The sequence below is a fragment of the Oncorhynchus clarkii genome, chromosome 15 (assembly GCF_045791955.1).
Source record: "Oncorhynchus clarkii lewisi isolate Uvic-CL-2024 chromosome 15, UVic_Ocla_1.0, whole genome shotgun sequence".
NCBI lineage: Eukaryota > Metazoa > Chordata > Actinopteri > Salmoniformes > Salmonidae > Oncorhynchus > Oncorhynchus clarkii.
The window spans coordinates 37,648,000-37,665,161 of NC_092161.1; the positions used below are offsets into that span (position 1 = coordinate 37,648,000).

Genomic DNA, 17,162 nt, shown 5'->3' on the forward strand with positions numbered 1-17,162 from the left:
TAGTATGTGTTTAAGCGTCATCCTCTCCACTGTAGAGGTGACAAGAACATAAGCAGTCTTTCAGCGCACTCTGTTGGAGAAACTGTGCATCAACATACCTTAGCAACAAAATACTTAAATCAATTGATACATATGCATAAACATACACCTCTGTTTTTTTTTATCTGAGAGAACATACCAGACTTACCAGTTTTCTGTGTCATTGAGGGTTTAGGCATTATATGGAAACTGAAAGCCAAGGGATTAAAGAAACAATGTGTATGTCCCAAATGGTACCCTATTCCCTATATAGTGCACTACTTTTGACCATGGCCCATGGGGTTCTGTTCAAAAGCTGTGCATTATGAAGGGAATAGGTTGCTATTTGTGACATATCCATTTAGACCATTTCAGGTGATAAAGACGTAAAACAACATCCTTAGATTTAATTTCAATGTTTATTTCTCTAATATCCTTTATATCACAAAGAGAGTCTTTAAAACGCAGACTAATATTGTTCTATATATAAACTGTGCATAAAAGCAAGGCACTATACAACGTTGAATTTATAAGATTCTGTAAATTCATGCCTGTAAAATACAACAATTCTCTTCAATCTGAGCACCTGAATGATGCAGGACAGCCTAGCAATGACAACAGACACTTCAGAACGTAGTAGATACATGATTTGTTCAATAAAATGGCGACATGTACAGTCTCTTGGGAAAGGAGCATTATTGTCCAACTACTTATCAACATATGACAACCTCAACATGAATAACAATACAATGCATTTCATTTCTTATCTCACAGATAATACTCAAAAGGCTTTTTATTCCTAATATGGAGTAAATATAAATATAAATGATTTATTCAAATGCACAAAGAACAGCTTGCAGAGAGTCTGTTTGGGGTGTGTCAAACAGAGTGGTTCTCCTGCTCGCAGACAAACTGCTGTACGGGCGATACTGTAAAAGCATGGTTACACCCACACACATACAGATATACGAGCACACAAGCGCACACACACAAACAGACACACGAGCACGCACACGAGCACGCACACACACACACGAGCACACGAGCAAGCACACACACGAGCACGCACACACACGAGCACGCACACACACGAGCATGCACGAGCACGAGCACGCACACACACGAGCACGCACACACACGAGCACGCACACACGCACACACACACACAGTGTGGATTTAAAAAGCCGGGTGCCGACACATTACAAACATCCACTCAACATTCACTCGCACACCTCTGAACTACCCACATTTAGAATTACAAAACAAAACTGGTAACACATACAACTAAAATTAGAAAATAAGAAAACTATACACGAGGCTGGCACAACTCTGTTGATCCTCACTCCTTCCACCACTGTGTCTCTCTTCCTCTTCCCTCCCTCCAACCAGGGTAGGGTTCTCAGAAGTGTGTGTTCCCAAGCCTTCTCCAGTCCGGAGATGAAGGGGTGAAATGTTAAATTAAAGAGTTCTCAGTGGCGGGCTCCTGTTACAACTGAACCACGATGCACTGACCGTTGCTTGCTGATGATGCCATCCGGTGGTCAAGCCTTCTGTCCAACGTACTAAAACAATCCTTTGGCTTTCTTCACGTTCACCTGCTTCCAACCTGGCAACACCTCATACTCATCCCTCGACATCTCCAGAGCTTTCTACAAGGGGGCCAAATACACATTGTTACCACACAATAAACACAAAATCTGTCAACCGCTATATCAACTCTTGTGAAATTCCTTATACCCATGAGTTGCAAAAAACAATATCCACAAGAAAATTCAAGGTCACAACATGGTCAGTGGTCCAGTTCATCACTCCAGGAGCATCTAGTGCAGGAAATCCACAAAGCTATTACTTAGTGAGTTGAAACAGACCAAACCATGCAAGAGAGGTTCAGAGTGAGAGTGTGTTGATCCAGACACAGAGTGAGGAGGGAGGTGAGACAGAAAGCAACACACACAGGATTATGGGTGATCTAGTTAGTCAAAGTGAGGACGCTGTGTACATATCTGGGGCCACCTGTGCTCTCAATTCAAAGATCTCACCTTCCCATAAGCCCCTTCACCCTGGCAGAGGTAAACACATGATGAGCCAGAGAGAGAAAATGAGGACAGAAGGCGATGAAGGGATGGAGAACATATTATGTACATAAAAACACAGACAACAAAAAGTTCAAGGAGACTGAAGGACACTCCCGTGTGATTACTGTGTGGATTTCAGAAAGAAGGACTGTTTTAGACCCGTTTGCCTTGACTACCAGTGTACAATGTTCCAGTATGATCCCTTGTCACACACACTGGAGAGAGTCTCATTATTGTAGGCAAACATAGCTTAGCCCCAGATCGAGTAGACAAACCTGTAATAATATGGTTTGAGCCCAGGCAAACCTAGACAAAAAAGTCATAATTCACCAGGGAGCAGATGGTACCGTAGGTGTGGACGTGGCCTCACCTCAAAGTCATCACTGTCTAGGTAGATCTCCAGGCGTAGGGGGTCGACTCCCTCGGGTAGGGGCCGTGCCAGCAGGTCTGCCAGGGGGTAGGTGGTCTTACACAGCCGTGCCAACACATCCTCTACCAGAATTATCTGGTTACAAACCTCTGCCTCCTGGGACACACAAAGATGTAAATAAACGTTGTGGTCAGTACACACACTTTCAAAATCAATCCCACCCCTATCCTCAGTACCCTTTTGGGTTGCCAATTCGAAACTTCGGGCTGGCCAGGAGGAAATCAGTCTGGAATAAGTCGGCAACAGGAGGAGTTGGTTGCAATATACACTGCTCAAAAGAATAAAGGGAACACTTAAACAACACAATGTAACTCCAAGTCAATCACACTTCTGTGAAATCAAACTGTCCACTTAGGAAGCAACACTGATTGCCAATACATTTCACATGCTGTTGTGCAAATGGAATAGACAACAGGTGGAAATTATAGGCAATTAGCAAGACACCCCCAATAAAGGAGTGGTTCTGCAGGTGGTGACCACAGACCACTTCTCAGTTCCTATGCTTCCTGGCTGATGTTTTGGTCACTTTTGAATGCTGGCGGTGCTTTCACTCTAGTGGTAGCATGAGACGGAGTCTACAACCCACACAAGTGGCTCAGGTAGTGCAGCTCATCCAGGATGGCACATCAATGCGAGCTGTGGCAAGAAGGTTTGCTGTGTCTGTCAGCGTAGTGTCCAGAGCATGGAGGCGCTACCAGGAGACAGGCCAGTACATCAGGAAACGTGGAGGAGGCCGTAGGAGGGCAAAAACCCAGCAGCAGGACCGCTACCTCCGCCTTTGTGCAAGGAGGAGCAGGAGGAGCACTGCCAGAGCCCTGCAAAATGACCTCCAGCAGGCCACAAATGTGCATGTGTCTGCTCAAATGGTCAGAAACAGACTCCATGAGGGTGGTATGAGGGCCCGACGTCCACAGGTGGGGGTTGTGCTTACAGCCCAACGCCGTGCAGGAAGTTTGGCATTTGCCAGAGAACACCAAGATTGGCAAATTCGCCACTGGCGCCCTGTGCTCTTCACAGATGAAAGCAGGTTCACACTAAGCACGTAACAGGCGTGACAGAGTCTGGAGATGCCGTGGAGAACGTTCTGCTGCCTGCAACATCCTCCAGCATGACCGGTTTGGCGGTGGGTCAGTCATGGTGTGGGGTGGCATTTCTTTGGGGGGGCCGCACAGCCCTCCATGTGCTCGCCAGAGGTAGCCTGACTGCCATTAGGTACCGAGATGAGATCCTCAGACCCCTTGTGAGACCATATGCTGGTGCGGTTGGCCCTGGGTTCCTCCTAATGCAAGACAATGTTAGACCTCATGTGGCTGGAGTGTGTCAGCAGTTCCTGCAAGAGGAAGGCATTGATGCTATGGACTGGCCCGTCCGTTCCCCAGACCTGAATCCAATTGAGCACATCTGGGACATCATGTCTCGCTCCATCCACAGCCTGTCCTGGAGTTGGCGGATGCTTTAGTCCAGGTCAGGGAGGAGATCCCTCAGAAGACCATCCGCCACCTCATCAGGAGCATGCCCAGGCATTGTAGGGAGGTCATACAGGCACGTGGAGGCCACACACACTACTGAGCCTCATGTTGACTTGTTTTAAGGACATTACATCAAAGTTGGATCAGCCTGTAGTGTGGTTTTCCACTTAAATTTTGAATGTGACTCCAAATCCAGACCTCCAAGGGTTGATCAATTTGATTTCCATTGATAATTGTTGTGTGATTTTGTTGTCAGCACATTCAACTATGTAAAGAAAAAAGTATTTAATAAGAATATTTCATTCATTCATATCTAGGATGTGTTATTTTAGTGTTCCCTTTATTTTTTTGAGCAATGTAGATCTAACGGATATTTAGGTGGATAGGGATGTGTTTGGTGTAATGGGTAGGGTATGGGATGGGAAACAGGTGATGGATAGGTGACCCACCCTCTCAGTGATCTCAGCTATGTCCTCTCTGTGTTCCCAGCATGGAAACATGTTGGTGAAGGTTAGAGGTTCAAGTCCCGCATGGATCAGATACGCCTTGGGTGGCTTCTTCTCATTCTTCTCTGTGGGGGGGGGGGGCAACATTTTTTATGTTTAGTATAAATCAAACAGTTCCACATTCCCTCTCTCTTTTGATGATATACCTAGAACAAGGTATATCATCATGGGCATGGTGTATGGCCAGTACTGACTGGTATGCCACTGATGAGATGGAGAGCGTTCATGCAAAGGTGGTGACGTTCAACTCCTGCATTCAAACTGCACTTGAATGTATGCATGCCAATCATAAATAAGAAAAACAACAACACTAGGGAGAAGCTCTGGATGACTGAACAAATAAAGGCTGCCATCAGGAAAAGACAGAACACGGTTCAACAGATGGGGAAAACCATGAAATTGAGAAAACACAGTGCAAATGCTTATCAAGTAAACAAATGAAAACTACTACAAAACTGAAATCCAGGACCTAAAGAAGAAAAACCCCAAGGAATGGTGGGACTTCATTAACAAAGGACTGGAACCAAAGAAAACATCAGGAGAGAACATACAGGTCGAGGGAGCTGAATACGACATGACTGATGTTTTAAATGGCTTCTTCGCTGAGGCATGGACAAGCACCACACCTCTCGCCACCGTCCCCCTGCCCATGCCTACCAGGCAGGTTGAGCTGTGCATCAACGGCCAGATAAAGCACATCCAACAACCTGCTCTTGAATGGGGAAAAAATCCGGATATGATTTTTAAGAGACAACCTTCACCACTCGTCCTAGGGGGACAGGAAGTACCAGTGGTAACAACGTCCAAGTATCTTGGTTTTCATCCAGACTCTAACCTCAGCGGTGAGATACATGTGGAGCAGTCAGTGAGGAAGGCCTCAAAACACCTGCACTTTTCGACTTTTCTTGCCAGAAATGGCCTACCCACTGAAGAACTGGTCACATAATACACTACACTGGTCAGGCCTGGTCTGGAATACGGTGGAGTGTTAGTTGGACGCAACAAAAAAGCAGCATGCCCAACTTGACAGGGTGCAGAGGAGGACCCTGTGGATCATCTCCAGAGGTGGAGCAGTCTAACCACAGCTCCCGTCACTGCAGAGCAGGCTGCAGTGCACCTGGTGAAGGAAATCTCTTGAACACCCTCTGCATGACCTGCTCCCTCCAAAAAGAGGCAACTACACGACCAGGCTTCTGAAAACAACCCACAAACTGTCCTGTATAAGTGCACTTACAAACCGCCTGAAAAACAACGCTCTAACCACTATTGTCAGACTGTACAACAACTCGAGCTCATAAATGTTTTCCCTAAAAATTATATTTAACTATCAGATTTCGACATTTGTTTCCACCATGAAAACATTTCCTGTAATGTTTTAAGTAGTATTCGTATTCTATTTTATGCCGTGTAATATGTATTTGAAGTGATTGCTTAGCAATTGTTTTATTATGTAAATTCTGCATTTCTTCAGTTTTATCTGTGAGTAAGATTCATTAAACTCAAACTCAACTAAGTCAATAGCAACACTTTATGTCTTATAAGGGTTTATTTTGTTTGGTTTTCTTTGTCTTTTTTGATATTTTGAGTGGTATTGTTAACAAACACGCCCCCATAAAGAAAATGAGAACTGAAAAACAGGTTCAGCCCCTGGTTCGACCTTGATCTTGCACAGTTAATCCACCTCAAGAATTGCATTTGGCAAAAAGCTCGGCACACGCATACTCAGGCTGACTGGCTCTCGTTCAGGCAAGTGAGAAATAAGTTCCCTCAGGCTATCCGGAAGGCCAATGTTAGTTACTTTAAGGGGAACGGCAGGGAGCAGATCTCTCCCTGTGGGTCTAACAGCAAGTAGTTAAAGAAAACGGTTAATAAAGGAGAATAAAGGTCCTAAATGATGTCACCATTGCCCTTCATTCTCAGCAATGTTGTGCTGCTATTTTTTTTTCTTGGCCAAAGCTTTTGATACGGTAGACCATTCCATTCTTGTGGGCTGGCTAAGGAATATTGGTGTCTCTGAGGAGTCTTTGGCCTGGTAAGCTAACTACCTCTCTCAAAGAGGGCAGTGTATAAAGTCAGAACATCGGCTGCCTTAGCCACTGCCTGTCACCAAGGGAGTACCCCAAGGCTCGATCCTAGGTCCCACGCTCTTCTCCATTTACATCAACAACATAGCTCAGGCAGTAGGAAGCTCTCTCATCCATTTATATGCAGATGAGAGAGTCATACTCAGCTGGCCCCTCCCCGGATTTTGCGTAAATCGCTCTACAACAAGAGTGATAGTGCCCAACAAGCTTTCTCTACCCTTAACCTTGTTCTGAACACCTCGAGCGGCTAGATGTGCTTTACCATTCGGCCATCAGATTTGCCACCAATGCTCCTTATAGGACACATCACTGCACTCTATAGTCCTATGTAATCTGGTCATCTCTGTATACCTGTCGCAAGACCCACTGGTTGGTGCTTACTTATAAAACCCACTCCCCCCTATATGAGATATATACTACAGCCCTCATCCTCCACATAAAAACCCATTCTGCCAGTCACATTGTGTTAAAGGTTTTTCACATTGTGTTAAAGCGCACTCATCCCTGGGTCGCTCATCTTTTCAGTTCGCTGCAGCTAGCGACTGGAATGAGCTGCAACAAAACACTCAAACTGGACAGTTTAATCTCTTCATTCAAAGACTCAGTCATGGACACTCTTATTGACAGTTGTTGCTGCTTTGCGTGATATATTGTTGTCTCTACCTTCTTGCCCTTTGTGATGTTGTCTGTGCCCAATAATGTTTGTACCATGTTTTGTACTGCTACCATGTTGTGTTGCTGCCATGTTGTTGTCATGTTGTGTTGCTATCATGCTGTGTTGTGTGTTGTTGCCTTGCTATGTTGTTGTCTTTAGGTCTCTCTTTATGTAGTGTTGTCTCTTGTCGTGATGTGTGTTATGTCCTATATTTAGATTTTTTTATATATTTTTTTGTAAATACGAATTTGTTCTTAACTGACTTGCTTAGTTAAATAAAGGTTAAATATAAAAATAAAATAGTGTTCAAGTACCTGTGCAGTACTGCAGCACCGTCTCCATGGCACACTTCCTGTCTGCGTCCCAGCGGATACGGGCAGAGCCAGGGCTCTCGCTGTCCTGGGGCCACCAGCCTTGCCACAGGTAGACCTCGTGGAGGTTGTCGACCAGGAAGAGGGCTACAGGAAGATGAACAGGACGTGATGTCATGATAGACATACACAATGAGAGCTCAAATCTATGTGACATGTTGTAGTGTAGTCTTTAGCCATGTTGTAAGATTTGTTAGTGTATGTGTATTAGGGTTGGGCAGTATCGCGATTTTCAGACCATCATACCGTGTCTGTACTACACTGGGGTATTACTGAATCTGCACACAAGGGGCGCTATTTAAAAAATGTAATAATAATAAGTACATTAAAAAAATTAGGCCGGTTAGACTGCCAAATTCTCTAAAACGTCATTGGAGGCTGATTGGTGTAGAAAAAAGTACATTACATTCTCTGGCAACATCTCTGGTGGACATTCCTGCAGTCAGCATTCCAATTGCACCCTCCCTCAAAACATCTGTGGTATTGTGTTGTGTGACAAAACTGCACATTTTAAAGTTAGCATTTATTGTCCCCAGAACAAGGTTCATCTGTGAAATGATCATGCTGTTTAATCAGTTTCTTGATATGTCACACATATCTTGGCAAAGGAGAAATGCTAACTAAGAGGAATATTAACACATTTGTTCACAACATTTGAGCATAATAAGCTTTCTGTGCAAATAAAACATGGTATTTTTTTATTTCAGCTCATGAAACCAACACTTTACATGTTGCGTTTACATTTATGTTCAGTGTAGGTTTTCTCCTTTTGCTGCAAATCAACCTGCAATAGCCACGGAAGCTAGTGTATCTCTATGGAGTTATATTATTGGGGTCATCGCTATAGGACTAGCTTTCTGTTAAGATTAGGTCTCCATGAAATATACTGACATTTCTAGAACTAGATATATCTCAAAAATATACTAAATAATTTCCATTAACTGCAGTTTTGAAGAAAAGCGCACAGCAATTGCAAGCTGTACGTACGTACATACATACATACATACATACATACATACATACATACATACATACATACATAATATATATAAATAAAATGTTTGGGGGGGGGGGGGGGGGGGGGGGTTGAGTATAAGTAACTGCTTAAACTGTAATTAGAAGTATGACTATAAGAAATCTAAAACGTATCAAATTATATCCAGCTCAGGGCTCAAGCGATGCATTTGGTTTGCTAACTTGCTAGCTAAGTGGCTAGATGTCAAGCTGTAACCAAGCTTCTTTGTTACAGAAGAGACAATCAATCCCACTTGGATAATAATCCCTGTTTTTTTTGTGTTTTTTTTGCACAAAACAATTTAGGCAACAGGGATCTTGATCCAGGAAGGGATTGAATGTCTCTGCTGTAACCAATACGCTTGGTTGGCTAGCAAGTTAGCAAACCAAATGCATAGCTGGAGCACTGAGCTGGATATAATTACATTTGACACCTTAGATCTTAAAAACATTTATGGTCTTGAAAATCATACCATCGGTATTTCGAAATATGACGTTATACCATACACCGAAGCCTAGGTTGTATGTGTGTGTATATCCTCTACAGTACCTGGTTGAGAGGCAGTGTAGAGGTCCTCCTGTAGGAAGGGCAGTGAGTTGACCTCCTCCGTTATTCTGGCTGGGTAGAAGAACTCCATTGCAACAAACTCTCCAGACGTACTGCTCAGCTGGTAGAGACGAGGGGTGAAGTTGAACTTCCCTGGATCTGTGGATCAAAGGTTGAAGGTCATCACATCAACCAACCAGGGGGATCGTGGACTACCAGAAATAGACCCTTAATTAAAGAAAAAGGACTCTAACCTTGGAGCATGCAGTCGTAGGCCTTCCTATCTCTCCTTCCCAGAGCTTCCCAGAATCCCGTAGGCTCCGCCCCCTCGTCACACTCATAGATGGTCACCTTACTGCTGCTGTGGAGGCCCGCCTCCAACGGACACCTGCATAAAAACAACTGGCTAAACACCTGTGGAACAGAACCTTCGACTACACCAACTGTGACATCAATCCCGTTGACCTTGGAGCATTCAACTAACTCATTCCCAGGTGCTGTATGGCTCACACACTCATGGCATGCATGCGCACACACTGTTAAAAGACTTACGGCCTGAACCAGGCTTATTGAACACAGTTATACTAATGAGATCAATTTATTCAATTGGATTGGAGACCAACATTATTTAGACTTCAAACAAATCATATCAGCGAGTGCTCAACATCAGTCTTCATGATGAGCCTTTTGACCTCTCACAGTGGCACGGTAGGCCATTACCCTAACCCCAACTGAACAATAACATGTCAGGGAGAATGAATGTGCCGTCTTCGGCCTGCCATGTCAGAATACTAGGAAAGAAATCATTGTAAAGTGTTGTGAATGTTGGGACTCACTGTTCTTTGATCTTGTCGGCGGCAGTGCACCCCACGTCGCGGGTGTGGAGCTGGGCCTTGCAGCCGTGCCACACGTACATGGTTGCTTTAGAGACGCTGAGAAGCACCATAGAGGTCCGGGAGCGCAGACTGCTGCAGTGGCATGCTACCTCCAGCAGGTGGCCCTCCACCGGGACCTCCCCCCGCACACAGTACAATCGCCAGTCATCTGATGTGGGAGAGGAGTTAGAGGTGAGAAAGATGATGCCCTGGGATGGTAATAACCTATACCTCTCTATAAAAGTGTAATTACATAGCAGTTTCTATGTAACGAAACATTGTTACTACAGTTAATACTATGCAGTTAGGTCCGTATAGGGGCAACTTAAGGTAAAGTGTTGCCAAATATAACAAACACGAACATACACATAACGTACAGACACATGAGAGGGAAAGGTGTGGATGGTAACTTACTCTGTGAGTTCTCCTCCTCCTCTTCTCTCTTCCCTGCATGGACCACCATCCCTCCATTAAAACACTGAAGGAAACATGGAGGCTCCTTCCCCTGCTGCACCTGGACCTGTAAGAGCAGAGGAGAGAGTGGTTACATAGACACACGGACAAGGAGGCAGGCGCACGCACATGCACCGATGACTGTATATATGAATGGACAAAGCCATCGATGACGTGACACCATGCATTCCTATGTGAAGACTCAACAGCGCATTGAAGCCAAATGGTTGTTAAGATGGCGTGCGTCTCATGGAGACATACCATGAAAAGTTTGAGCTACTCCGGGAAGTGACATTATAGGCTAGATTAGTGCCGCCCCTTCTCATTGAGTAATTCAAGTTGAAGGCCGACCGGGGTACTACAGGCAGCCATTAGTAACTCAATTGTACTTTTAACTTCTTCTGAATGCATTTTTTAAATTTTTAAATTTATTTTTATAAATCGGTTCAATGACATACATCTGGGGTAATAGAAGCAATTATTGGTACCATGATTGTCTCTAAAAAAAGATTGACATTTTTACATGAACTATAATGGGGATCCTGTTTTCTGCTAACAATGCCTGCAGTACAGCCTTTTACTTCAATGAGAGGGGGCAGTCATTTTCCCCTGGCGCGCCCGCCCGCACGCACACACACACACTACCTGTGCTCCTCTCTCCTCGTCCAGTTCAACAGTCATTAGCGCTGACGTCCCCTTTTCACTGACGGTAGAATTCCGGCCCTGCCAGAAGAAATAGGAACACTTCTCCTTCCCAGCTCCTGCGCTCCTCACCGCGTCCGGATTCTGCCTCTTCCCAACTAGGATCAACAGACAGAGACATGGATTCACAAACAGCTCGAATGAGCAACTATAAATTGTTGTGACATACTGTTATGAGACTGGAAATTGAGCTCAGGTGCATCCTGTTTCCATTGACCATCCTTGAGATGTTTCTACAGCTTGATTGTAGTCCACCTGTGGTAAAGTCAATTGATTGGACATGATTTGGAAAGGCACACACCTGTCTATATCCCCACAGTTGATCGTGCATGTCAGAGCAAAAACCAAGCCATGAGGTCGAAGGAATTGTCCATAGAGCTCCAAGACAGGATTGTGTCGAGGCACAGATCTGGGGAAGGGTACCAAAAATGTTTTGCAGCATTGAAGATTCCCATGAACACAGTGGCCTCCATCATTCTTAAATGGAAGAAGTTTGGAAACAACAAGACTCTTCCTAGAGCTGGCCAAACTGAGCAATCGGGGGAGAAGGGCCTTGGGAGGTGACCAAGAAACCGATGGTCACTCTGACAGAGATCCAGAGTTACTCTGTGGAGATGGTTGTCCTTCTGGAAGGTTCTCCCATCAGGACCTTATGGTAGAGTGGCCAGACGGAAGCCATTCCTCAGTAAAAGACACATGACAGCCCGCTTGGAGTTTGCCAAAAGGCACTTAATTAAAGGACTCTCAGACCATGAGAAACAAGATTCTCTGGTCAGATGAAAACAAGATTGAACACGTCGGCCTGAATGCCAAGAGTCACGACTGGAGGAGACCTGGCACCATCCCGACGGTGAAACATAACCAAGAAAAATGTAGGCTGTAATCACTGCTTCAACAAAGTACTGAGTAAAGGGTCAGAATACTTATGTAAAAGTCATATTTCCATTTTATATTTTTAATACATTTGCAAAACAATTCTCCAGGTGACTGCCACAGGAAAGGAAGACCCAGAGTTACCTCTGCTGCAGAGGATTGGTCCATTAGAGTTACCAGCCTCAGGAATTGCAGCCCAAATAAATGCGTCATAGAGTTCAAGTAACAGACATCAACTGTTCAGTGGAGACTGCGTGAATCAATTGCTGCAATAAAACCACTACTAAAGGACACCAATAAGATGAAGAGATTTGCTTGGGCTAAGAAACACGAGCAATGGACATTAGACTGTTGGAAATCTGTCCTTTGGTCTGATGAGTCCAAATTTGAGATTTTTGATTCCAACCGCTGTGTCTTTGTGAGACGCAGAGTAGGTGAACAGATGATCTCCGCATGCGTGGTTCCCACCGTGAAGCATGGAAGAGGAGGTGTGATGGTGCTGTGCTGTGACTCTGTCTGTGATTTATTTAGAATTCAAGGCACACTTAACCAGTAAGGCTACCACAGCATTCTGCAGCGATACGCCATCCCATTTGTTTTGCGCTTAGTGGACTATCATTTGTTTTTCAACAGGATAATGACCCAACACACCTCCAGGCTGTGTAAGGGCTATTTGACCAAGGAGGAGAGTGATGGAGTACTGCATCAGATGACCTGGCCTCCACAATCACCCGACCTCAACCCAATTGAGACAGTTTGGGATGAGTTGGAAAAGCATTCCAGGTGAAGCTGGAAATGCCAAGAGTGTGCCACGCTGTCATCAAGGAAAACGGTGGCTATCTTGAAGAACCTAAAATATATTAGAAAATAGTAAAAATAAAGAAAAACCCTGGAATGAGTAGGTGTGTCCAAACTTTTGACTGGAACGGTATATTTTTTTGAAATTATTATTATTTTTCTGAATAGCACCCCTTGTGCACATTCGGTGTATCTGTCAAATCATACACACAACAATGGTACATCAGTGTGCCTGTATCTGTGTACTATGAAAGATGATACTCTATTACTGTAATCGGCTGGCATGTTTAGCAGCCCATACATTGACAAGTCCTATGGTCTCTCTCTCCCTCCCTCTGTGCGGAAGAGAACTAGCCGCACTACTGCTAACCAATAAAACTAATCACAGCCTTTTGCCAGCGCCCCTTTCGAACTCTCTTCCCACTCGTAGTGATATGAATTACTGTTTGGTTGCACGGGGCTGGCCCTGCCATGAGTTCATGTGATGGTTAATTATTACCCTAACATAGAGAGAGGGTGACGGGGTGACAGGGGGCAATCTTTATATGGCCTTTACATGGAGAAGAAAAGTGTATAAATCAAGGAGGATATGTTCAAGCTTACGCAAAGGTTAGTTGTGCTCAGTCTAAGAGAGGAACACAGGGTGTCTTTCCGTTAAATAACCGAGGTAAAATCCAGATTTCAAACTCCTGCACTGGTTTCAAGTGTGTCATCAGCGACAGTAGGAAAAGAGAGACAAAAAAAATAAACAAATAAAAAGAGAGAGAGAGAGAAAGAGAACTTTGTGGTGTGTGATGGTGTAGAGATGTGGGCAACGGTGGCTCGATACTAACCTGCTGTGCTCACCATGTACTTCCATTTCACCACATAGGTGTCTCCCTCATGGAACTGTCCGATGCTCTGCTTGGGCAGCCGGCTGTAGGATATGAGATATAATTTTCCGATTGTCCTTTAACCCAACCGCACAGCGTCACACACATAGTATGCATCCCAAATGGCACCCTATTCCTTATACAGTACCCTAGAACTTACATGTAGCGCATTATGTAGGGAATATGGTGCCATTTGCTACACAGCCATACACACCCACCTGTAGTCAAACTCTAGTATGTGCCAGATGTCCACAGCGGTGGTGCTGATCTCAAAGTGCCTGCGGTCATCCCCCGCCACCGGGCCATAGCCCCGGCCCAGGTCCACCCCATCCAACACCGTACGAACCGGGGTCTGGAGCAGTGGCAGCATCAGGGAGGCATCATAGGCCCGCATCATGTTCTGTTCCGGGCTCTGCTGCTCCTGGGGGGAGGGGAAAGCAAGAAAAAGGGTTTAGGAAGAGAAGGGTGAGTAGGGAGGTTAAGACGCGTGTGATGGTTGTTGTGAGGGAGGAGAGGTGGAAATGGGCGATGGGTTGTTGGAACAGAATTAGGTTTTGTTGTCTTGTCAAATTTTGTATGATTTAGGCCAGTATTATGGCTTACTTTCTAATAAGGAACGCTTGAGAAGCTACAGGACAAAGGGTTGTAAAGGAGGTGAACAAAATAAAATATGTAAAAACTATTTGGAGCTGTACCTTGTTGTTTTCGTTGAGGTGCTCATGGCCGTTCTTGATGGTACCTTTCTTCTTGGAGTCTGTCCAGTCCAGGAACTTCTCCTTGAACAGGGTGGTCTCGTTGTGTTGCGTCAACCTTCCAAACATAGCCCAGTCTGGACGGCCCTGGCCTTTCCTGCACTCGACAGAGGGAGATAGAGGCCAGGTGGAAAGGTACGAGTTGAAATGGGAGAGGAGAGGTAGAGAGGTAAAAGAGTTGGAATGGGAGAGGTAGAGGTGGAGAGGACAGAGGCTATTTGTAGCTTTTAATTTGATATTTTATTTAAAGGCCCAATGCAGAAGTTTTATATCAATATCATTTCTGTAAAATATTTCGATTTAAATGGCTAATTTTTTTTTAAGCAAAAATCTATTTCTCAAGCAATAATTTTGCTAGGACTTTCAGAGTGGTCTGAGTGGGGAGGGGAAAACTAGCTGTTATTAGCAGAAAGGAACTCTTTCTTATTGGTCTATTAACCAATTTACCTCATGATGATGTCACTACGGAGAGCCAAAACACCCGCACATTCAAACCTGCTGATTAGAAGGTCCCGTGTAGATTGTATTTTCAACCAGCAACTACCAGGAAATAACACTGACAAAATGTTTTCACAGTTTTACAGTGTTAGTTTTCACAGCTGTTGTACAATATGATATAAAACACAGGAAACAAATATTTTAACCTTTATTTTTCCAGGCATATAAGTTCAGAACCATTTCATATTTCCAATGACAACCTGGCAAGTGCGATTAAAGAAGCCTACCAACTTGTCCATGGGCATAGAGGCAGAGACAGGTTGTTTCGTGCAGAGTGGCGCGATGACACTCCTGCCCATTTATTATAGGAGTCTCCCCTAGCCTCTTAGCTGTTTACACATAGTGGAAAACTTGGCTATGGTACCTATTGGAGGGGGGGCATGTTGTACAACCTGTACTCACCTGGGTGGTTTTAAGAAGGCAGCTCAACGTTATTTGTAAACGCAAATTAACTGAAAGTGGTGGACTTTAAAGAGAAATGTTTTCCTGGTAATTATTATACTTTGTGTGTTGCATGTTTGTGTGGTAGTCAGAATATGAGTGGATATATAGCTGGGTATGAGTGTCTGAAACATACCTGAGTATAAGTGTCTGTGAGCCATACCTGGGTATGAGTGAGTTGCACTCTCCAGGGTCCAGGGGGTTAATGTCACAGTTGGTGTAGTCGAAGGTTCCGTTCCACAGGTGTTTAGCCAGCTGGAAGGCAACTTTTCTCTGGGCCAGAGTCACCTCCTTACCGTGCCACACATACACCTCACTGCCAAAGTCAAACACCAACACCTATAGGAGAGCAGAGCAGAGAGGCGGCAATCTGTCACGAATACCACCGAAGGTGGCTCCCCTTCCTGCTCTGGTGGCGCTCGGCGGTCGTCATCGCCGGTCTACTAGCTGCCACCGATCCCTTTTTCCTTTTCGTTTGTTTTTGTCTAATTGTTTTCACCTGTTCCTTGTTGGGGTTTTGGGATGGGTGTTATTTAAGTTTGTTTTGCCCGCTGGTGTTTGTGCGGGCTCGTTTTTGTTTGTTACGTTTGTGGTGTATCATCGGTTTTGGGTTTTCGCTGTCCGGGTTTGTGTAACTAGGTTTTTTGGGTTAGTTTTGCACCTGTGTTTTAGGGCATTCACCCATGTTTGGACCTGTTACTTTGTTAAGGACATTAAAGCGTTTTTTTCCGTTTACTTTGCTCTCTGTGTTTGACTCCTCACCCATCGTTACACAATCAGTACCAGTACAATGCTCCTTATGCACCAGCTCAAAATAGTCATTTGAAAGTGAGGAACTGTAGCAGGTCAAGTCAGAGGAGTGTACCTGTCAGTGTCAAACAATTCCTATTAAGGAGTTACAGCAGTGTCTGATCAGCCAGGTTAATATCTCTCTCTCTGTCTTAACTTGATTGGGATCCAGTCAGAGTGGAAATCTAAATCCAGCCCAAACAATGTTAGTAGAAGTAATGTCTGACCTGTTTGGGGCTGAGCAGCGTGCATCGGGGAACCTTCCCCCAGAAGTCGTCATCGGGGACCAGTTTGTCGTCCACTAGGCGGTAGATGCAATTGGTTTCTACGATGGCGCTCTCATACAGCTCATCCTCGTCTGGTGTCCCTGCGGCTACAGGGAGGACACAGGAAGTTAGAAAAACAGTTACAAAATTTCATAAAACTATCATCAACGTTAGAAACTGATGATACCGGGAAAACAGGGAAGCCTTTCTGGGTAGCACTTCAGTTGGAAGGGCACCTACATAAGGACTTCATAACACATTCATAACCCATACATATCACATTCATAAGAAGTTGCTACTAAGTTTGGATTGCTACTACATAGCAAGACAAAAAAAGGGGCGTCCCCCAAACTGATTTAAATATGAACAGACAGTTAGCCTTACACTGGTAGCTGATCTGTCCGCCCAGAATCTTCCAGAACTCCTTGGCAGCGTAGCTGTGTGTGTTGATACCCTCCTCGATCAGCTCTACATAATTGGCACGGCAACCCAGGTCTCTCTTGGTCTGGATGAACTGGGCCAGCTCAGCAGCCTGAGAAAGAAAGACACGGACAATAAGAAAACAGTTCATTCTCGGACTAAAATAATTAATTCACTACTGATGATTTGATGTTTCATTGTTCGACAATTAGATATTTAGCTATTGGTAAATAGATATGCTCTTAAAAAGCATA

The 17,162-nt window shown here is 44.6% G+C and overlaps 1 protein-coding gene across 1 annotated transcript in view; it reads right to left on the reverse strand.

Annotated features, from left to right (window-relative positions):
• Positions 1-418: 418 nt before the first annotated feature.
• The window catches only part of LOC139367240 (supervillin-like), a 118,193-nt gene continuing 101,449 nt past the window's right edge, over positions 419-17,162 (reverse strand). The window contains exons 25-39 of the mRNA XM_071105473.1: positions 16,873-17,020; positions 16,450-16,595; positions 15,597-15,772; positions 14,438-14,591; positions 13,961-14,163; positions 13,704-13,786; positions 11,143-11,297; positions 10,459-10,564; positions 10,006-10,213; positions 9,424-9,557; positions 9,173-9,328; positions 7,552-7,695; positions 4,442-4,563; positions 2,464-2,619; positions 419-1,667 (exon numbers count right to left, since the gene is read on the reverse strand). Coding sequence (XP_070961574.1) covers positions 1,581-1,667; positions 2,464-2,619; positions 4,442-4,563; positions 7,552-7,695; positions 9,173-9,328; positions 9,424-9,557; positions 10,006-10,213; positions 10,459-10,564; positions 11,143-11,297; positions 13,704-13,786; positions 13,961-14,163; positions 14,438-14,591; positions 15,597-15,772; positions 16,450-16,595; positions 16,873-17,020 — 2,178 coding nt within the window. The 3' untranslated portion in view covers positions 419-1,580. The remainder of the gene's footprint in view (positions 1,668-2,463; positions 2,620-4,441; positions 4,564-7,551; positions 7,696-9,172; positions 9,329-9,423; positions 9,558-10,005; positions 10,214-10,458; positions 10,565-11,142; positions 11,298-13,703; positions 13,787-13,960; positions 14,164-14,437; positions 14,592-15,596; positions 15,773-16,449; positions 16,596-16,872; positions 17,021-17,162) is intronic.